The sequence below is a fragment of the Zeus faber genome, assembly GCF_960531495.2.
Source record: "Zeus faber genome assembly, chromosome: 8".
NCBI lineage: Eukaryota > Metazoa > Chordata > Actinopteri > Zeiformes > Zeidae > Zeus > Zeus faber.
The window spans coordinates 18,420,228-18,443,555 of NC_137195.1; the positions used below are offsets into that span (position 1 = coordinate 18,420,228).

Consider the following 23,328-nt stretch of genomic DNA (forward strand, 5'->3'; position numbering starts at 1 on the left):
ATATTTCCAGGCATCGCCTCTAACAACCAGTCCAATTTTGTGGCTGGGTCTCCGCAGTCCCCCCCACCTGGATTTTACAGTTGACGAACAGCTCCTCAACGGTGCGTCGGTCCCGCTCGTGCAGGCCGGCGTGGTGCATGCCGATGCCAAATGCCAGCGTCAGCTTCAGGTTGGAATCCCTCACCGTGGCGATGATGTCCTCGATCTAGCAATGGCAAAGGCCCAAGGGAAATTGACAAATTATTGTGGCAAATACTGTCAAAACTTTGTGACATTTTCACTTTGTCACAGAAAGGGAGAGCCAAAATGACTTGATAACAAAGATGAGAACCTGTGTTTCTGCCAAATCACGTCAGTGTGACTTGGATTAGAAAAGACTGTAGTGTTGTATATATTATACAGAGTAACCAAGCTTGGGGCTTCATGGGGCACATTTAGGGGCTAGGTTAATGGTACCCTATCCAGGAATCTCACAAAGACACTATTAACCTAATCTATTACTTCTGATATTTTTTCTGTAACACTTTAGGTCATATCTTCATATCATATCAATGTAGACTACAAAAATACATCTGCTATACTATCATAATATAATAAGAACTCAATGTACTGATGAGATGCTGTTAGAAGACGATAAAACAATATTGATTTGTCTCCAGCCTTACACATAGCCATGAAAAAAAAACATAGCCATGTTAACACACACACACACACACACACACACACACACACACACACACACACACACACACACACACACACACACACACACACACACACACACACAGAATCAGCCTGTTTTAAATTGCACTTCAACCTTTTGTCTTTTTGGGTTGTTTGTTGAGTCCTGGCGACCAAAGAGGGTTTGAAACCTGCCAAGTTCAAGTGTGTTGTAGGCCTGTTTTAAATTGCACATCATCTGTTTTTAGCCTTTTATTTCTATGCTTTTATTCTGCTTTGATTTTTTATCACGTCTACTATGTCTTACGCAAAGGACTTTGAATTGCCCTTGTTTATGAAATGTGCTTGAGGAAATAAACTTGCCTTGCCTAAATGATACCCAATACGATACAAAGCACAATTGATTAATAAAGGAATTGGATGCTGCTGAGATTTTGAACAAATGTAGAGAGAGGAAACGAGAGAGAAAGAAAGAAGGGAAGAGAGAGAGAGAGAGAGAGAGAGAGAGAGAGAACCCATTCCAACCGCCCCCCCCAGCAGAGGAAAGAGAGGAGGCGACGCTAGGGTGGTGAAAGGACCCCTGCCAAGAGTTTAGGCAGCTAGCGCCAGCCACCTGTCAATCAAACAGCGGGACGCTGAGCCGCTACATGCCCCGGTGCGCGGGGAACAGCGGGGCGCGGCATATATCATCACTGGAACACATACATACCGAGGCCGGGGGACTGAACATGCACTGCACTGTATGACACAGTGCAGGGTTATATATATATACTATAAATATACACTATTTATATATATATATATATATATATATATATTTCTGTATACTATATGCACACTATATACTACGTTATGTGTCATTATCATACATGATCAGTCACAGATATGGTAACATTTCTCACACACACCTACAGTGTATGCAAGTAGTTCACTGGTGAATTCATCTTAACACACACATGAAAGAGATCTTTCACTTTTCTATTGATGTGATGGATTGTTTGGTCTGAACTGTGATATTGAACCTTTTTAAAAGTCACACTTGGCCACAGTGTCATAAAAAGATGGACATTAACATGTTTTATGGGGCTAGTCACCTTTCACACTGGGAAGGAAATACAGAGTGCTGACATCAAACCCACATCCGTAACACCCCCCCCCCCACACGCACACACACACGGCTGGTAAACTGCCTCATAATATATGTGGGAGAACAATCAATCCACCAGAGTAGAGGAGCACAAATTGCTCGCTTGATACATTGTCTGCTCATTTCTGCGCATATCTGTGCTGTTACATGTGTGTGTGTGTGTGTGCGCGTGCCTGCGAGTGAGTGCATGTGTTTGTAAGAGTGAAGGCCTGTTAGACAGTCATGCTGAGGTAATTACAGCCTGTGCTCTATCAGTCCTGGGTAATTGAGTGTTGTAATAATATTAGCATACTTTAGAAATCCACACCCAAAGTAGACGTTTGCTCACATCTTGAAATGACCTGAAGGTATGCACAGACAATATAATGGAGGAACACAGGCTTTTCCGGAAGAAGTCGGTTTGGATTCTCGGCATGATTACACTTAAACCGCACTTAACAAGAGAGAGAGAGAGAGAGAGAGAGAGAGAGAGAGAGAGAGCAAGAGAGAGAGAGAGAGAGAGAGAGAGCGAGAGAGAGAGAGAGAGAGAGAGAGAGACAGGGAGGAACGTCAGTGCAATCCGGGCAGTGATGGAGGGAGAAAGAATGATGTGAAGAGAATTGCCCAGGATAAAAATACATAAAACAAAACAACAACAACAACAAAAAGGAAGTGTATGGGATGGGCCGTGCACACTTGTCTTGTCTCCCTCTTCCAAGTAAAATGATCCTATGGAACGTTTTAATGACTAGAGTTGTGATTACGGTCCAAATATATATACATTGGAATTCGTTTAAATACTGTTTGGGGGTCTGGGTGGGGGGCGTGGGGGGCACCTCTCTCTCGTCCTGGTGCAGCCACTGCTTGGGGTCGTCCTCTGTGGCCAGGTAGGCGATCAGGTCCAGGGCGGTAAGCCTCGTCTGACGCCGGGACGACACGAAGATCAGCACGGGCTTGGCCGGGGAGTGGCTGCGGATTGCTGGAGGAAGCGGGAAGAAGAGCCGTCAGTCCAAGGTGGGAAACATAGAAAAGTGTTATCACACGTGTGTACAGGAGGCATGTAAGGATATATGTGACAACTGGTGTTTACGTTCAAAATAAAGCCATAAAAATGTTGTTGTAGTTTGTATCCCACCTTAATGCACGGGTTCTTAACCACTATATGGCCTCAAGATCCACATTTGTGAAGTCACGATCCAAATATAATTTGAGATTTGGCCAATTGTTATTTATTTAGCCTAATAAAAAGTGCGGTAATCCACAACAATTTTGTGCATTGTTACAACATTGCACAGTAAGCTTTAATGTGGAAGTTGATGGTGAGACGTGGTGGTATGAAAAAAAAACAAAAAACAAAACAAAAAAAAAACATTCAGAAGAAAATATAAGTGTAGTTGAGACCCACCATCTTAATGAATATGGACATGGTTTTGAAGATATTCTTACTTAAAAAGTACATTTCTAATTCATAATAACCCTCGATTCACCTTAAATATTGAAATTATTCTCGCAAATGTACGCTATATTTGCAAGCGTACACTACGCAGCAGTGTACGCTTTTAAAACCAGTTGGAATTGCGTAAGCGTGGAGTGAGAGCGCACCTTGGAAGGAGGGCTTGTTCATGCTGGCCATGCGGGGGCAGTAGTGCTGGCCTGGAAAGCCGTGGATGTGGACTTCGAGGGGGACGGGGCGCACGGAGGGCCGAAAATTAAACAAGCCCACCTGTTACAGAAGGAGAGGGTGGGGGGGGGGGAAGAGAGAGAAGAAAGAGAATACGGGAGAGAGCTAATGTGAGCAGCTGGCGACAGGGAGGCCCATCTGGCTCTAATGGCCGCTGTCCGTCATTGTCCCGGGTTGCCTCTGCTCCAGTAGAGTCGAGCGGCCCAGAGCAGCAGGACGGGGCCGCCGTAGCGGCCGCCGCCGCCGCCTTGCTCCGTCTACGCTGCCGCACGACAAGGGCTGGAGCGTGAACGCACATATCTAAAGGCCCAGGATAATGGATTGGGCAACTAAACAGCAACACAGTGGCCCAGTCCAAACAAGCAGTCGGCCAGCGGGGCAGCAGGATTTATGGACCAACAGACCAGCAATCTGTCTGCCAGGCTGGACGAGAGGGCTGCCTGTAACAGTTACACAGGGTTTTACACATCCAGCCTGACCTGAAGGCTCTCCAGGCGCTTGTCTGGCGCAGGAACCAGAGAATCATATCAAACAGTCGAGGGAAAACAAATGTGCTGACGTTAAAGCACCATTAATCCCGACAGACAACATTGGAAGTTAATATCTAAATGACCAGCAGCAATGGCCTGAAAGAGAGAAGGAGTTTCAATGAGCGGGGGAAAGTGGGTTTAGGTTGATGTTTAGGCCGTGGGGGCTGGGGGGGGGGGTTCATTGAGGGATAGAAAAGACTCCTTTGTTATCGTTGCGATGGGACGACATGCCAAGTCATCCGACCGCATCGCTCCAGTGATTTGCAGATGATTACGAGGGCAACTTAAGCAGGGCATCCTGAGACGCGAGGCTCCCGGCGATTACGGAGATAAACTGCACCGTTCTTCCCAGGGGCCAAAAGCGTCTGTTTATCCTAATAACTGTTATTATAGAAGGTCGATCAGACATGAAGTTAAAAAAAAAAAATTATAATAATAGTGTGGTAATTTTTTTGTTTTGTTCTTTGGTTGACTTCACAACAACAATGCTGAAATCTTCCATGAGAGGAACGTACACGGATAATCTCTCTGTTTAGAATAAGGGTCAAAAAAGGCGAGACGGATAACACAATGCATTTATTATGGGAAGAAAAAAAACAATGCCGTAAAGAAGAGTGTGAGTAGAACTGTTATAATATAATATATCGTTATAATATCTATATTGTGATATGAGACTGGAGATTGTTTAGGATTTTGGTCATGATATACATACAGTAAATGTCAGAGACTCTTCATAGTAATCAAAGCCTCTACCTCTGCTTGGTCATAATATCCAAATGATTAATGATTGCTGCTCAAACGTTTATTTTCTTGATGATATAAAATCACCAATAGTCATTGCCAAAATATGATGTGTCAGAAGCCTGACCTGCGCAATGCCCAGCCAGTCGGCCAGGTCTCGAGCGTTGGCCAGAGCAGTGGACAGGCCCACCACGCGCACGCTCCTGGAGGTGTGGGAGGAGATGAAGTTGGTCCTGGACACGATCACCTCCAGCACAGGACCCCTGTCCTCCCCTGGAGGGGAGAGTTTGTGAGGGACAAACAACAGGAGCTTCATTTTATGTTGGGTGCGACTGTTCGAACCGTGGATATCAGAAGGGAAGTGAACGTTTTTTGACTGTATGGCTTTCTGTATAAATGAGTGCAAGGTTTCCCAAACTGAGGTCTGTGGCCTTCTAGAGGTCTGCAAAATAAATGTAAAGGGTGCAGCAAGATTATTATTATTAGTCTTAATTGGAAAAAATGAAAATAAAAGAATTAACATAACTACTCACCCTCACTTATAAGGGTGGGGTTAAAGTTCGATGTTATCTTGTATCCTAATATGACACTGAACATGAACTACACAGCAGTTTATTGTCAAGGGAAACACTTTTTTCTATCTTTTCAGGGACAGGAGTCCTCAGCCAGAGCTTAGACTGCTGAGGAAGTGCCAAAAAAAAAAAACAGAATGCCTGAATTACTCTCACCTCTTTAGCTAAAATTCCATCAATCCATGTGGGAAAAGAAAAACACATGCTAAGAAATGGATTTGCTGAGGGATTCTGATCTCCATAACCAAGAAACAAAACAATGGTTGTTTCATTGGAGGTTGCTTCCATGAATCTTTGAGAGGCGCCTTTATTGAAAGAGAGTTACCGAGCAGGTGGATCTCGTCGATGATGAGAATGGCCACTTGCTGGACGTAGCTGCGGTTCTGCCAGCTGCGGCTCACGCCGTCCCACTTCTCCGGAGTGGTTACAATGAGGTCGGCCTGGGCGATGGCTCTCATGTCCGGAGTCGCGTCGCCTGTCAGCTCCACCACCCTGAGGTGGGAGGGGTAGAGAGGTAAAAAGAAGAGGGAGGGATGAGATGAGATGGAGAGATAAATAAACGAAACAGCACAACAGATAGAGTGTTCACAAATTCACAAAACAACAACTATCGAACATTATGAAACATAAATGTTTATTTATTTGTATTCTGTAAGAACTCCTATTTTCAGACAGCGGATTTGCTCCCCTTTCCGTCTTACCTTTTTCCCAGTTTCTCCTCAACCCTGACCTTCCAGTCCTCGACCCTCTCCCTGACCAGCGCCTTGAGGGGGGCAATGTAGACCACCTGGATACAATGAAACAGTGCACAAAACACATGGACCAAAGCCAGAGTGTGAACTGAGTGACAGACGGCAGAGATTATAAAAAAAAAAAAAAAAAAAAAGTGCAGAAATCGATTTTTGGATCAAAAAAAAAAAAAGGGAAAAGAAGGGACCTTGGCGGTCGGGTACTGGTTGAAGACACGGAACATTGCCAGCTCGGCAGCGATGGTCTTGCCGGAGCCCGTTGGCGCCCCCAGCAGGACGTTGGTGTCGGTGTGGTACAACGTGTGGAAGATCTGGGTCTGGATGGGGTTGAAGTGAGTGAACGTGTACAGGCTCTCGAACTCCCGGTTGTCCAGTGCCGCCACGGGCAGTGGCTGCAGGTCCAGCAGCTCTGGGAAGACATTCCAAAAAATAAGGTGTTAAGGTGGGAAGGTGTTTTCTGTACGAATCAGACTGATGGACTGCAGGGAGTGCATCCCTCTGTTTGTGTGCTTGTTTGTTTATTCGGTAAACTGTAAGTAAATGTGGCTGCCCTTCACTCTGCAAGGATGCTGCTGCCTGTGCTAAATCCCCTGCTTAAACAAACTAACTAAATAACAACTTCATCTGCCTCTGCTACTTCTGCTCTGCTAATGTCGAGATATTCTCTGAGTTTATTATGTGTCGTTGCATTGTGGTTATAGTTTTAATTGAAATCTCCCGCGAGATCGTGACATTGCCGTCTTAACATATAGGGATGTGAAGCTGTTTTATTCACAAACACAATATTTAATCGTGGAAATATATAGAGGTGGTGTGTAAAGCCTGAAATCTACTTCTCTACCGCCACCTACAGCGGTGCAAGCATTTATGGCTCTGCGTCATTGATTCTGTACTTAATTTCAGTTTAAGTGTAAGTGCGGATTTTACGGTCATATCAACACTCAAATAAATACACAGCAATGAATGAGGAAATACCAATTTGCACACTTAAAATTTAAGTGCTAAAAATAAAGTGTTTCGGTGTTTAGCTTTAGGAAATACCAAAGAGGTCAGAAGAAGCGGACCAATCACAGTTCATGCGCTCTTGCATTGTCCCACACAGGCTCAAGTCTGGAAGTGTCAATGTTTACCTCTATTCATGAGTATTTGCCTCCGTAAGTACAATAGAAAAGTTTAGTCTCAGTTCGACTGACAATAAGGCATCAATTGAACTGTAATCAATGGTACACATAGATAATAAGCAAATTCAACCATTCTGTGTTAAAGCAGCGATATCACAACCTCCATTCAGTATTTAAACAGAGGGAATCAAACTGACCTGAAATATTCAGTGCCTTCTGTTGCTCCATAAGGACCCAGTTTAAAGGTTTTATGGTTCATAAGGTCCATGGTTTGTGTGTTTGTGCGTGTAAACAATATGCATACTTAAACCAAGAACGTCATTATTGATAAAAACCTCTGCATCAATTTGGTTTTTTTTCAGGTAAAGTGTGTGAATGTCTTGTGCTGCCTCCAGAATGGCATAAAATAAAAAAAAAAATCCTATCTTCTGTACCAGTGTGGGGGGGGTGTTTTTCCGGGAGGATGAGGTGCTGGAAGTTGATGACGCAGACAGCCTCTGCCCCCAGCCAGCGGTCCGACACCACCCTGATGTAGTACTGCGACGGCATTGGCTCGAAGATGGGGATGGTGAACACGATGTGCTGCGGCTCTTCCGTCACCACCTGCACCGTCGCATACGCAGAGATGAATACAAGACATGTCAGCACGCAAGATCAGGTGTAATACGCCAAATGCAGAGGGATTGACGCTTGATTCAGGGAGCAAGGAGGCCAAACCTGTTTCTTCTGCAGGAGGAAGTACTCTGAGTGGTAGATGTGGTCGTTGACGGGATCCTCCACCCAAAGCCACCAGGGCTCTGCCACCGAGCCGTGCACCTGACATACAAGGAGAGAAAAAAAAAATATATATAAAAATAGACACTCAATTTGAAAATTGTAAAATTGATACTTAGTTTGAAAGTTCTACAATGACTTTCCGTTTAAATGAAATACGATCACAGGCACAAATTTAATAAAATATTGAATTTCTATATTTGTGAATTTCTTCTGTGAAATATTGCTATTCTCAATATGTATAAAAAGTCAATATATATTGTATAAAATCATATTGTGAGCCATGGTATCAATATGGGACTGAATTGCTATTGATTTTAATCGTGACCCTTTGTATTGAAGTCGAATGTGAAATCCTTCCCAATACCCAGCACATCTCTGTCGCTCCGCTTGTTTCCACACGTTTGGGTACGACAAATAACCCTAGCGGGACAGTGCGCAGCTACTGTAATATCATTCTGCTGCAGAAGCACCAAATTTCTGGTTAACCACAGGAGACAGCTTTATGAGACACTCAGGTTTCCACGGTGAAACCTGCACCAAAGTGGCCTTCATACATCATTCCGCTAAACAGGTCTGCAGTTTCCTTGTACAGAACGAAACACGGAAAGAGAGCACTTCAGAAAGATTGCAAAACAGAAGCAAACAATAAACTGAGGATGGATCCGCTCCTCCATTAAGAGAGAGAGAGAGAGAGAGAGAGAGAGAGAGAGAGAGAGAGAGAGAGAGAGAGAGAGAGAGAGAGAGAGAGAGAGAGAGAGAGAGAGAGAGAGAGAGAGAGAGAGAGAGAGAGAGAGAGAGAGAGAGAGAGAGAGAGAGAGAGAGAGAGAGTGTGTGTGTGTGTGTGTGTGTGTGTGTGTGTGTGTGTGTGTGTGTGTGTGTGTGTGTGTGTGTGTGTGTGTGTGTGCGCGCGTGTGTGTCCCTGCTGTGCTTGGCGCCGTGTGCCGACATATGCAGCTGGATCAGGGCAAAGCCAGTGGAGTGTTCCGTTACCACTCTCCCATGAAAGGAGCATGCATCGCTAATCGGACACAAACATTCATCTTCGTATTCAGCCCCCCGCTACAATGAGCCTCCTATCTTGTCCTGGGATTCCATGAAGAACTCTGGAGCAAGCTTCATCCCCCCACCCGGACCTTCACCCCAGGGGGTCCTCGGACCCAAGCCCTGTCAGACAGCTGGCCAACGAGTGGCGTGACAGAACTTCCTGTATGATGCGTCAGGCGCCACAGATAAGAGCTTTAAAGTAGCGAAACACCGCCAGTGCTTTAGGGCAACTTTGCGTTGTCAGTATAACACTTTCAGACATAAAGCCCCTTTTACACATGCAATCTTTTCCAGCTATGTTCCGGAACCTTTCCCAGTGCGGGGTCATGTGTGAATATGTGTAGGGATCGATATTGCGGGAAATCAGTTCCAGCAATTTCCCACCTCAATTCCTAGTGACATTTCCGGGAAAATGCCGGTACGGCTGTGTTGGAAGCACATTGCCGGTAATAGCACATGAAGTAGAGGTGGAGCCGAATCCGAATATGGTATTGGTAAAGCACAAATAGTGTTTTTTTACGAATATATATATATATATTTTTTAATTATTTGTTTTTCGGGGAAAAAAAAATAAAACATTCGGAAAAATGGTGAGTCCGATCTGATCCGTGGCGCTCGGCTGCAAAGACGAGAAACTGAAACACGTCCAGTCTCAATGGAGACAGGTCTATTCTTAAATTGTATTCTTGCCACTTAGATTCTAGCCGTGTCTTTTAGAGTGAGGGGTGCGGTGCGGGGACATGGGCACAAGCACTTTGCTTGCTCGCCGGCTGCGCGCGGACAGGGAGAATGGACAGGGAGGTAGAAAAGGTGGAGAATGTTCCTTCTCTGTAGGCAGAGAGTGTAGGACAGATTGAAAATGATCACACTGATTTAATAACATTGGGTTAGGGTTATCGCGTCGAGGGACGGGGCGCTGCCCCTGCCCCGTCAGTGGAGCGGGAGAGCCAGGGAGACGGGAAGTGAAGCGCTGGTCTCTGAGAGCCAGGAAAAAAAACCTAACCGATTCAGATTGTACGTCCATTGCCGACACAGATTGTTAGAACGATCACACCTACACTTGAACGAAATGCCCCTTGCCCCATCTATTCCAGCATTATCATGGCATGTGTGAAAAGGTGCAAGACAGAAATGTTCCGGAATGTAGCCGCATGTGTGAATAGTGAAAATCACTGGCGGTGCCGGAAAGGTTATCCCAGTAATTTACAGGGAACTATGTGTGGCTAAAATAGAGACAGCATGCGAAAGAAAAACAAATACAAAAAAACAGCGGTGGGATTAACACTTAAACTCATTACACCTTGCTAAGCCTGTTGGAGGATACACTACAGCGCTCCTCCCGCTGACACGGCAACAAGACAAAAAGCGGAGCTGCATCAGAGCACGCCCTCTTTAAAGTGGAAATCCATAGGAATGTCTGTGTTGGTTGGTTTGCTGTACAAGTTCCAGAATTCATCAGATACTGCAACAACCCTCCCAGCATCCAGGTTTACCCTCATCTTGGCATTAAGATGGTCACTTTACATTCTCCAAAGCATGTCAATGCTTGTTTGTTTTTCATGGTCACTCTAGGTAGTGGGGATATTCTTTCTTCTGACGGTGTTGTTATTTATTGTGAGTGCTTCCATATCGACAGATTAATGATCACAACTAGCTACACTGGTTTATCAGATTCCCTGGCTTTCATTTCTTGCTCATGCCCTATCTTTGTATCCTTTCCCGGGAGAAGGCGGACCCACCAACAATAATGGAAAACGCATATTGAGGAGCAGGTGCATAAAGCAGATACATTAAAGCACTGTTTCATATAAAGAGAGAGCTAAATAAGCAGTGCCTGAAGTGGAACTTCAGGCACTGCTTAGGGGGGGTTGGTATTAACAGTTTGCAGAAGTGCTTTGGGACACACACCCGGCTCCGACCCAATCAAATATGATATATTTTACAATTTGTCCACTTCAGAGGGCAGAACAGAGCACCGGCAGCTCGTGAGAAGTGCCGGTGGGCCAAAGAGTAAAATGTAGAAGTGTCAGTATCGGTGGAGTATCGGCCCGCTTCATGCACTGACTGTAAATAAACATGAGTAAAAAGTAAATATATATAAATAAATATATATATATATATATATATATATATATATATATAGGCTACGTGGTTACCTGGTCGTGCCATTTAAAGTCCGGGGTGATGAGAAGGCGCACGCGAAGAACCGTGCGCGTGATGGGCTGGATGCTGGCCTCCATCAGTATTGAGGGGATCTGGTGGACGCACTGTTTGACCTTTAACCCGATGTTGACGTGATGCAGCATGTGACCTGGACACGGTTTGCAGAAAGATTTCTTAAACGTAAACATTCAGAATTTTCTTCCCGCTGCATTGGGACGGAATTGCGATGTGATATGTAGATAAACAGGCTTTTCCTCTTTGTCCAAATCGGTAAAATACATGGAATCGTATAGAATCATTATAATGATGGTGAGCGTATCATATAAATATCCAAATAGGAAAGCAATTATAAATATTAATAGTGAAAACATTGATTCGTACATTGATGATAATATAATTTACAACAAGATAACACTTTATCCAGGAGAAGGTATCGGTTTAGAAAGATCTAGATATAGACCAATTCTCTCATCTCTACAGGTGTGGAGAGGAAGGGGTTCTGCCAAGCAGTGGTTCTCACCGATCTCATCCTTCCTCATCTCCTTCAGCCTGTCCACAGTGAGCTTCCTCTCCTCCAGGCGAGCCAGCACCGTGTGCGGGAGCACAGAGAATTGGCGCAGCGGGTGGGCGAAGCCCCACAGCCGCTTGTCGATGACCTTGCACAGGGTGAGTAGCCTGTAGGTCATGGTGGGCCAGCGCTTCCTCAGGGCGATCTCAAACAAAGCCCTGACAATCCGAGCGGCATTCTGGGATAGGGCACAATGGAGGATAAAGAAAAATGTCGCTGCGGACCGACGATTAACCGTGTCCGATCAGGAGGCGGCCTGACTGTGTTGTGTGTGGCCCAAAAGATGACTCAGAGGTTTGTCTAATCTGCTACTGCAGGGCTTTTCAACTGCATCCTGCTGGGAGCCAGATTTTGAACTTGCCACCAGCATAGGGCTCCTAAAAATCACCGAAAAACACCAAAACTACCCTTGGATATAGTTGCGATATTTATGCTGCTCCATTGCTATTGTCTTTTAATGACTGTCAGCCATTGTGTATTTCTCACATTAATCTCACTATGAACAAGATACTTGTTTGGAATTTTGCCAACTGATTACTAACGGTTTTCCCAGTTGGTCCTGTGTTCACTAGCCAAATAACACTTGTGTGAATATGCCAGGCCATTTAAAATTATACAGTAGTTTGATAGAACGTGAGCGTGCACATTGCGATGCAATGAGTTGGACAAGTGGTAGCACAGGCTCCTTTAAGTCATATTTTTCAGTTTATTGCAAACCTTTAAAATAGTCAAAGGGCCAATTTAGAATGATGTGCAGACCACATTTGGCACCCAGGCCGCCACTTGATTTGGCCTGTGGTTCTGGATGTACAGACACATCTACTTATGAGGCCTGCGCTCATGAGCATAAATTTCATACTCCCGTCAAAGTGTGAACATTATCATGGGTAGGCCTGAAAATACTGTATTATACACACTGTATTATAGATACTTTATTATATACGGAATAGGCATTTGTCGTCGCTATTCTGTATTATCATAACATTTCTGTTTTTCTTCTTCCCAGGTCGGTTCAGAGAGAGAGAGAGAGAGCTGCAGAAGCGTTTGGCCGTGCATTTGCTAAAACCATTGCTTCACGTGCGCCCGTCAATATGTGTGTGTGTGTGTGTGTGTACATAAGTGGTTACATGTGGAGCTAGTAAGTACATAGGCACACGTTTCTACTGTACAAGTGTGTGTGTAAGAGGTAGCGCCAGAGGATTATGATGTGCTGATGTCTGAATTTGACATCAGGCCGCCTCTGATTGGCTGTCGGACACTATCACATCACTCAGCCTCAGTTATCCCAAATATTCAACCAGATGGAATCGGTTACAGCTGGAAGTCGTGGACCGGAGGATGATAACAGTTAGCGAAGCGAGGATGAGAAAATGAGGGGGCGGTGGGGGGGATTAGATTCCAGCATTTGTAAACTATATATTTCAGAGAGGGTTTTAATTTTCCAGATTTGTCAAATAATTTCGGATCTCATACGGGATAAAGTCTCGAGTCTCGCTGGTTGATAGGCTGTGGCAGTCCATGAAAAGGCTCCCCATGCGGGTCAAACAATGGAATGCGCCAATAAGAACGAGTAACCAATCTGTTGTTCCATGTGAAATGATTACTACTCTAACGGGACGCAATTCCTGTGGTGAATTTTTGTTCCTCGAAATCCGACCGCATTAACAAAAAAAAAAAAAAAAAAAAAAAAAAAAAAAGGGTGGAATCCAGACATGGCCTCCTCAGAGGGTGGCCTGGGGTACGGCTGCAGCATGGAGCGTGTTCGTCCACTTCTGAGTGATAAAAGGTCAAACGCATCACTAACAATTCGAAAATAAAAATAAATAATCAACAATATAAACCTTATTAATCCCTGTGAGTAAATTAATTCTCTGCATTTACCTCCACCATCCTGGGGAGCAGTTGGGGCGTTAAGTGTCTGGCTCAAGGCCACCTCAGCGAGCTACCAGCTGGGGATCGAACCGGCAATCACTAGACTCTGATCACTAGACGACGTGCTCTACCGCCTTAGCTACTGCCCCCCCCAATAATAATGACCTGGGCGACGTAAGAGAGGTCGGATATGAGCGAGAAGCTGTCCACTTCTCCCCGGCCGATGTAGGTCTGCAGCAGAATGTTGATCTTGCCGTAGCTGTTCTCCACCCCCCCTGAGGCCGGCAGCTCGCAGAAGTTACACAGCATCTGCTCCAACTCCTCAATCTCCTCATCACGGACCTGCCCGACGATGCACGCACGCACACACGCGCGCACACACGCACACACAAACAGACAGTCAATGCATATAATTAAGGATGCATTTTAAAAAAAAAAGCTAAACTAGGGAAGGTAACTAATGCAAATTTTAAAAAAGAGGTCACACATGTTTGACCGCATAACTGAGATCTCCTCCTGGAAATGAAGCTTGGAAGACTTTGAACGACGGCTTAAATAAGAAGAGAGCGAGAGAGGAAAGGAAGTGGGTTTAGGAATTGAACTCAATTACCTTGACCTGCTCAAACTCCTCTGCTTTGGATACGATGCTGAGGATATCGGCCTCCGTTCTCTGAGAGTTGAACAGCTCGTTGAATGTCTTTGTAGCGGCACGTGAGAGAAAAACAAAAACAAAACAAACACAAAAAGGGTTTAGCATTCCATTTGGGATCAAATCTCTTGTTCAGTTTATGCACAAAAGAAGCGCCTCTGGATCAGATGATACTAGTCTTGAAATTAATCACAATGCGGCAATGGTAGAAGAACTGGAACAACTTGAAAACTGACACTGCTATTTAGGAGAGACACGGGATGTCTGGTTACATTTAAAACCTTTTATGATGCTACAGAAGATGAAAAGTAATACAAAAAAACCCCAAAGTAAATGTTCTTCAATAGCAACAGCATAGAAAGGGACATTCATTCATTAGGAAACCAAAATAATGCAAAGGACCACACACGTACTGCACGTGTGCGCGCATCCTTTTGTGTTTCACTGAAATATTTATTTTTCTTTGCCAAAAATAAACTGAGAGAAATACTAAATGTGGCTATATGAGCATAGACATAGTTACATTTATTTTGTGTGAGGAGACAGGAAATGGGGATGAAAGAGAGGGAGATACACGCAACAAATGACCGCAGGCTGGATTAGGCATTTTGCCTAGATGGTACCCACCAGGATGTCCCCTTCCAAACCAAATTTAAGTTGATTTACGACTATTACAACTTAAGTATGGAGGACAAAATGACTCAAGATGAAATTATGAAATTGATGAATAATAAAATAACATAAATGTTGAAATATTCAAGAGGTAAATATTTGGTTATTATTAATATGAATATTTCATAACAGCTACTTTCACAATGCTGGTGCTGCATTTTTATTCATTTTTATTTGACAATAAAACTTTAACAATAGGCTTTCGTACTTTTAAGAAGGGAAATTTGATCACGATAACGGGAGACTTTACAAACGAGCCTTTCCCCAAGAAATCCCTTTACTGGGGAAATAGAGAGGAACAGCCCCACCTCTATGGTGTTGTATCTGATGTAGAAGTGGCTGGCCGTCCTGCCCAGGTCGGTCGAGGCAAAGTAGTTAGTGCGCTCCTCAAAGCGGATCATGCGCGCTTTGTCCAGCTTCCGGCCCGACTCCACCACCAGCTCCCTCCTGTAGAGCTCCAGGCCTGGATCCATCTGGAACACACACACACACACACACACACACACACACACACACACACACACACACACACACACACACACACACACACACACACACACACACACACACACACACACACACACACACACACACACACACACACACAGGGGGTTCAAGGAAGAGAGAAGGGTGGATCAGAGGGAGATGGTGCTTCAGTGACAGGTCACATGACGAGTTCTCAGGTCGTTCAGACACAAGGACGGAAAGAGAACGAGCGGAGGGGCAGACGGGACGAAAAGACAAAGCGGTGACAGAAACAGAACCATGGACCGACAAGTCAGACCGAGCAGAGGGACTGGCGTGGCACTGCAGTCCCTGACCTCTGACCTGGAAGGCCTTGTGGTTGATCCCGTAGGCCAGCGGGTTGGCCCTCATGCGCACGTAGAGGTAGGTGTAGCTGAGCCACTTCACCGCCTCCTCCACATTAGTGACGGTGCCGAGGGCAATCTAAACGGACGAGGGGAAAGGAGAAGAGAAAGAGACTAAATATCAGGTCACAGCCGTAACAAGTCTCTGGCACCACCTTTTGGATGGCTGGGAACATTGCAGTCTGCTTTGGCGCCGTCTCGAGTCCAGATCTGCTTCTCATCTCAAGCAAACCTTTCATGTCTTTGCAAAGTGTACTTATCATGTGCATTTCAGAGATAACTTTTCAAGGACATGTAAAAGCAGATTGCGGCAGCAGCATTTGGAACCTTACCAGTGCCATCTACACATGCTTTGATATTAGGTTGTGCTGTACAACAACCAAGATGTTTGGTGTGACTTCATAAATAACTATCTTTTATTTCAGCATCACTGAATTGATCACTTTTTTTTCTTTTTCCCCAATTCTCAAGCTGGTTCGGAGCTCCACATTCAGAAATTGCAGAAAAAAAATCAGAAAAAGGAGCTCTGCTTCACACACACACACACACACACACACACACACACACACACACACACACACACACACACACACACACACACACACACACACACACACACACACACACACACACACACACACACACACACACACACACAAAATGCCACTGCTTATTCCGCTGACTGCATAATGAGCTGCTGCCTTAATAAATCAGATGTTCATTTTGGCCAGACTGCAGGTGCAACTTGTATGTAAATTCAGCCCTTGGTATTTCCACCGCGGCCATTAACGGACCACCCACTAAGAAGAAGAATCTTTAATTGTCACACAGCACACCACACTACAACACATGCATGCACACACACACACACACACACACACACACACACTCGCACACGCACACGCACACGCACACGCACACGCACACGCACACGCACACACCCTTTGGATGGTGGCCAGTGAAATGTGGCCTCTGCATTTAACCCATCCTTGGCTTATCCTTCCTCCAGGCGGGACAGCCAGGAGCAGTGGGCAGCATTCGTTGACGCGCCCAGGGACCAGGTGATGAGTGTCAAACGCTGGTCAGATGATGATGTGTGCATGATTTTAGTGGGGGTCCTTTCTGATGTTAGGTGGAGGAAACCCCATGTGAGCACGGGGAGAACATGCAAACTCCACACAGAAAGGCTCCTTTTTGGGAGATAACCCGCCCGGAGCACAGTGCCCCAGGCGGGAATCGAACAGGACCTTCTTGCTGTGAGGCAGCAGTGCAATGCACTGTCCCACCATCCCACCATCAACAGTGAAATATGTCAAATTAATGTTAAAAAAGGCTTATAGTTGAAGAAAGTTCAACTAATTAAAGCACAGAATTGCAGGTTTTGGAAGAATCATCTGTAGTTCTCAGATTTTATATTATTTGAGTTAAATGCATCCAGGATGTGATGTACTCTCTGGTGTTCACCAGACCGCCAAACAAGACATGTTCCTAATTTTGTGTTTGTTTCCTTGAAGTTAAAATTTGCGACAAGGTGCGAGATCAACCACCATGTGACGGGACTAGTTAGATCTTTATTTGTTACACACTGGGAGCAAAGAACCGGAGTGGAACTGACAATTTGCAAGCTGCTGTAAATAGGTATGGGATGGAAAGACCCTGGCCAAAATTATTTGTTTACGACAAGGTCTCCCCTCAAAATCGCCTCAAAAAATATGAACCTAAACAGAAAATAATGAGACATGAGTGTTAAAATGAGTGGATTTATACCTCGGCATTGAGGTTGTCCGACAGGCTGTCCAGGAACTGGCTCTCGATAGGGTTCTGCTGCGTCAGCAGCGTGAGGTAGTGGCTCAGCTTGTCGTGCGTGGTGATGATGGTGCCCTCGCCGTGCTTGTCGAACTGGGGCCGCCCGGCTCGGCCGAAGATCTGCATCACGTCCAGGATGCCCAGGTCTACCAGGGTGCCGCGCTTGGCGTCGTAGATCTGCGTGCCCTGTTGCCACAGAAACAAGAGGCAGGGGGTCAGAGCGCACCACCTCTCAGGGAACATAATTGTTTTATAGAGTTTTTGAAATTGTCAAAAACTCAAAGTCAAATTGTAATTATTGGTAAATTCAAAATTTGCAGAATGGCAGTACTACTTGAATAGGTAGGAATCATGGTAGTATCGACTAGAGAGGCCTCTGCTCATTTCCGTGTCCAGTATCTCATGACAGATAAAGAAAAACAGAACCAACCAGGGGTCTGTACAACATGAAACAGAATAAAACATAACAGAAGATTTTCAAAAACATGGAACAGTTTGTTTTTTCTTTAATGTTCCTCGCTGGAGGAGACAACCTGGCCAGTGGCCCCCAGGTCGTTTGAATTTCCGACCCCCCGGAATGAACAGAGAAGACGAAAAAGCCAAAAGGGCTCAGCTGCACCTTGATGATGACGGCGTGCGCGGGCAGGTTGACACCCCAGGCCAGCGTGGCCGTGCACACCAGCACCTTCAGGTATCCCCGGGAGAACATGGTCTCCATCAGGGTGCGGTCCGAGCGCAGCATGCCGGCGTGGTGGATCCCGAATCCGTCCGGGAACATCTCACGCATCTGCTTGTTCCTGGAGCGCTGGATCTGTGGTGACGGGAGAAAAAACAGAGTATGTCAATCACAGGAAAAGGCGAGTGATGTAAAAGAAAAAAGGACGGGTCCAATTCATTTTTGTCAGGCCTCATTTTCAGGGTGAAATTAGCAGGGAACTATCAAAAGATCCCAGCTTATTCAAAATTATAATGGGATTTTTGGAGAAGAAAAGCATTATGGGCGGGGTCGAGGGTTGACAGCCATTACTTTTTTTAAATAATAAGATACATAGAGACATAGCAGGTGTAGATAGGGCGAAATGAAACGATTGAGATGTGTGTTGGGGGAGGGAGAGGTCAGGACCTGTTCGGACCATAAGGGCTTCCTCGTCAAAGAGCTTTATCTCTGTCTCTGTCTCTCTCTTTCTCGCCCGCTCTCTGGTTGTCTAAAGAAGAGGTCAGGGCTGCGCGGGTCTGGTAGAAAGCCCATTAGAGCAGGCAACTGCCCTTGGTTTAAGTCAATGTCTCTATTAACGACCACAACTTCAGCAGAGAGGCAAGCGTCTCAGAGTGAAGCTACAAGTCACACAGAGGTTCTTCTCGATGACGTCTCAACCTCGAGGTCAGAAACGATAGGGGTTCAACTGTCAGATTATTATTATGTCACATTGGGAGAAAAGAAAAAAACCAAAACAGATGGTTGAATTGGAGTTTGAATGTCTGTACTAAATTTATGTTTGTTCCATGACACAAAGGTGTATATTATTTGCGGCATCGTGTCGATAACCTATTGAGTTATGACAACATCGCATTGGGTTTTATTTATTATTTAAGCTATTACAATCTAGAGAATTCTATCGACATCCATGCATAATCACTATATCACCTCCATCCTCAGCACTAAGCCGTAATAATAAAAGGTTTGCAATGATGCCATGCTTTCTTTCAGCTTTTTTCCCCCTGTATAAACTGAAGACACAAATTATAACATATTGTTACCATCTGGAAATCACCATAAAAAATGATGTAACTCTACGTACGGTGCAGCCCCGCTGTGCTGCCTAATGTGCTGTATGTCTCGGAAAAACAAAAGAGTGCTATAGAGCCCATGAGAGAGTGCTGCTGTAGAGGAGGATAGACAGATGCTCCTCCCTCGCTCACAATGTGCTGTCGAAAGCCGCAGCCCAGGTAAGATGGCTCCCGTGTGTGTGTGTGTGTGTGTGTGTGTGTGTGTGTGTGTGTGTGTGCTCGCACACGAGGTGGGGGCTAATTGAAATGTGAGGGCTGCATTACTTTTGCTTTGAGATGCCACAGTGTGTTACGACCGTGCCCGCAGCTTCTATTCCGAGGTGAGCCAATGTGTACAGCACCGGCAGCCAGATTGGAGGTGGCAGGGCCAAAAGATCCTGATCAGCCGCCATCAGGGCCTTCTGCGAGGAAGATCCGCATGGGTGGATGGAGGACGGAACGGGCGGTGGGGGCGCCCGACTAAGGCCACCCTTCACCCATCCATCCATCCCAATTTCCAAGGGCCGTTACCAATGGGTGCAGACTAAAATGTCTCTGGATGTAATTGGATAAACCTACCACCAATCAGAGCAACCAAACGTGTGACGTAGTGCTGAGCGAGAATGTTGGTAAATTAAACTTTTAACAAATCCTGTCCAAAGTACGGCAAACACATTTTTAGAGAAGATATACCATCCACTTAGTCTAACACTTGTGTATGTGTATAGCCAACTACACACCAACATCCGTGCCGCGATAGCGGATTCAACAGATCGCGCCACATCAGCGGCAGCCATCTTGGTTGTTTACGAAAATGCCTCAACGGCCCTCCTCTGCATCGTCCTCGTATCAAACCTGCCCCATATTAGATAAACGGTTGTGATTGGCCCGACCCTGGCAAGGTCGGGTGGAGACCTGTTTGAATGGGAGGGTGGCTAGACGCATTCTGCCAGAGCAAATGAAACATGAGCTGCAGATTGGTCTGGTTCCCAGGCTACCTGTACAGGGTTGCTTGCGGCTTTTAATTTGTGTATGTTTTATTGATATACGACAACCATGGTGAATTGATGATATATCTATCTATGCACCTACCTGTCTTTCTATTCATCCATCCGTGCATTCATCTCAGTCTCTACCAGACACTGTAGCAAGTCAATAAACAGTCAATACACTACATATTATTTCCAACTTATTTAACTTTCATTTTGTGGGGAAATCTCTGTTTCACTTCATAGTTTAGACCTGTTTTTGGAAGCTGGCAAACTGGTAAGCGGACACGGAATCTCTGCGTTCGTGATTCACTCTTGAGCCCAAACATCACAATAGAAGAACAAGGGGATCACAAGTCTGGGTTTCAGTGACCATTACAGGTGTAATGATGGCAGTTAATTACCGCCAGAATCGATTCTCAATCCTTAACTCCCCTCAATTATTGACCAATACCAAGCATTTTCTGAACAGCATAGACCATTAGTTTCACTACGACAGTCATCAAGCGTGATACTATGTGTCAAAGAAACAAAGCAGAAAATAAATCTGTTTTTCTTTAATAATCAACATTTATTTTTTGTAGAGGTTATGGTCTAATACTGAGACCCTGTATTACCCTGGAATGCCACCAATAACACAAGACCCTGATCAGTATCAGCCCATCTCTCCTCACCACAGAGACAACAAACTATACTCCCAGCTCGGTGATGCTGAACGCCAGATAAATGACTCCGGTGTCATCGCACCACCCACGCAAATCCCGCCCCCGCTCGGGCCACCGCTTGTTGCGCAATCCAGTGATCACCTACTTAGCCAAATCGAGGCAGTGTGGCTAATTGTTGATTTCATTTCGTTGGCCCTTCACAGTCATAATATTTGCCCTTTGTTCTGACAGGCTTTTAAAACGCTGGATGGGCCGCGAGCGAGTGGGAGGACGAGCTTCCACTCGATCCACAGACACTCACTCTCTCTCTCGCTCTCTCTCTCTCGCTCTCTCTGTCACTGTCAGCAACCTAATGGAACCGCCTCGCATACCATGTAGCAGTCAACATCAGTTTGTCGGGAAACATGTCCTTCAGTATGCTTTTTTTAGTCCGTTTTTTTTTTACCTAGGTGTTTGCATGTACACATGGGCGCTGTGTGTGTGTATGCGTGTCTATGCGTTTGTATGTGTGTGTAGACAAGAGGAGATGAAAGGCAGCATACGACGGTGCTCCCTTTATGTTGTATCTGGAGGTATATGCAGCGGGTGGCGCGGCAGAACAGTTGGGGCTCCAGTCAGCTGTTTTAATGCTGATGATGAAGCACTTAAACAGGAAAATGGACTCGATATGCATTACCATGATAACATGGCCGACCGCTCCCTCAGGCTACGGGACTGCGGATGAGCCATTGTACTGTACCAAAATAATCGGTCTCTGTGTAGGAGTATTTGGAGTTTTCGCTCCACATGTGTATGGGTGCGATACAGTGTACCTTTTCTATTTGAGGCCCTGCTTTTTCTCGTATGTGTGTGTCTGTCACGCCACACTCAGTGCCTATATCCACCGGCTTTTGTGCTTAAGATTCATTGTTGTTGATCGGTCTTTGTAGCGGGGGTATTAGTTTGGCTATTGTGACAGACTGTCACAGATCAAACACAATAAAACAGTTAGCCTTGTAAAAATAGCAAGCAAATGAAAGCAAACAGAGATATTAATGAGCCGAACTGTGAAGTCCCCGGAGGCGTCAGCGGCGTCTCTCTCGCAGAGACATCTCGTCAAGCGGCGTGACATGAAACCCCCGCACATCAAAAGAGCCGGCAGCGGGATGAGTTGAAAGTGAAGGGGCCCGTGAGATCTCCACATCGCGGCAAAGCGATGGTCTTTTCAGCGCGGCGTCTGTGCGCTGTCTGCACGCTCTGCCTTCGCTAAAGCAGCTCTTCACAAACTCAATACGCTTTCTGATAGTACAGCTCCCCACACAAATATTTGAAATACAATTGTGCAGTGTACTGATGTGAACCGATTATGTGTATATATATATATATATATATATATATATATAAAAGACAAATCTTCTTAATGTCTTCCACATCTAAGGTTTCAATTGTATTCAATGGTTCACTTTGGATGCACAATGTGCTTCGTGCAATGTGTCGGTGGAGCCACTAGGTGTCTCTTAACCTCTATGGTAGAGCTGCCGTTTAATCTGAAACAATCAATGACAAACACCTTTCATTTGGGGGGAAAAAAAAGCCCACAAATAAGCAACTGTAAATAAGATAAAGAGAGGAGATGAGAGCCGGTAAGGGAGCTTAAAAGGAGACGTTGGAGTGGGGGGAGAAGAGGGCGGATGGGGGAGGATAAATGAACCTTGGCGTGGCTTTAGGTGCTCGTTAGTGGGAGAGCTACGGTCCGAGGTTCTGTGAGCGGTGAAGTGGGCGAGCGAGGGCGACGGGGAATTCTGGATTCTGGAGCTCGCCTTCGTCAAAAAGACCATGTCCGTAATGGGGGAGAAGTACATGCAATTTACATAAACACCGCACGCAGTTTCAGTTTGAGTGCATGTCACGTATTGAAAAAGCCAACAAACAGACGCTGAATGTCAGAACTAAACTGAGATGACATACAAAGCTAATGGGAAAGACCCAGAGAACAAACTGCATTTCCAGCAGCTTTTCACTGTGGCTGAGAACACCTAAATACATCTATCTCCCCTGGTCACACCCGCACAGAAAAACTAAAAGGATTTTCTTCCAGGCCAATTAAATCCCAACACTCATACACAAAACCAAAACTTCACAAGTGCACACAGAAATCGAAGGGCATGACTGTAGTTAAACAACTTGGTAAAAGCTGATTAATTAGAACGTTTTTCACTCTTTTTACATAAACATTGGACTACAGGCATGAGCTTAGCGAAAAAACACATTTTATAACGAGAATTTATTCAAGTGCATTAAGATATC

General features: G+C 45.2%; 1 protein-coding gene across 1 annotated transcript in view; it reads right to left on the bottom strand.

Annotated features, from left to right (window-relative positions):
* Positions 1-23,328, bottom strand: part of ascc3 (activating signal cointegrator 1 complex subunit 3) — a 126,055-nt gene that overhangs the window by 21,217 nt on the left and 81,510 nt on the right. Inside the window, exons 15-31 of the mRNA XM_080005073.1 lie at positions 18,241-18,432; positions 17,583-17,807; positions 15,775-15,894; positions 15,255-15,419; positions 14,236-14,322; positions 13,791-13,967; positions 11,706-11,931; positions 11,179-11,333; positions 7,919-8,017; positions 7,636-7,804; positions 6,269-6,489; positions 6,033-6,118; positions 5,657-5,823; positions 4,887-5,032; positions 3,410-3,530; positions 2,644-2,786; positions 68-205 (exon numbers count right to left, since the gene is read on the bottom strand). Coding sequence (XP_079861199.1) covers positions 68-205; positions 2,644-2,786; positions 3,410-3,530; positions 4,887-5,032; positions 5,657-5,823; positions 6,033-6,118; positions 6,269-6,489; positions 7,636-7,804; positions 7,919-8,017; positions 11,179-11,333; positions 11,706-11,931; positions 13,791-13,967; positions 14,236-14,322; positions 15,255-15,419; positions 15,775-15,894; positions 17,583-17,807; positions 18,241-18,432 — 2,637 coding nt within the window. The remainder of the gene's footprint in view (positions 1-67; positions 206-2,643; positions 2,787-3,409; positions 3,531-4,886; positions 5,033-5,656; positions 5,824-6,032; positions 6,119-6,268; positions 6,490-7,635; positions 7,805-7,918; positions 8,018-11,178; positions 11,334-11,705; positions 11,932-13,790; positions 13,968-14,235; positions 14,323-15,254; positions 15,420-15,774; positions 15,895-17,582; positions 17,808-18,240; positions 18,433-23,328) is intronic.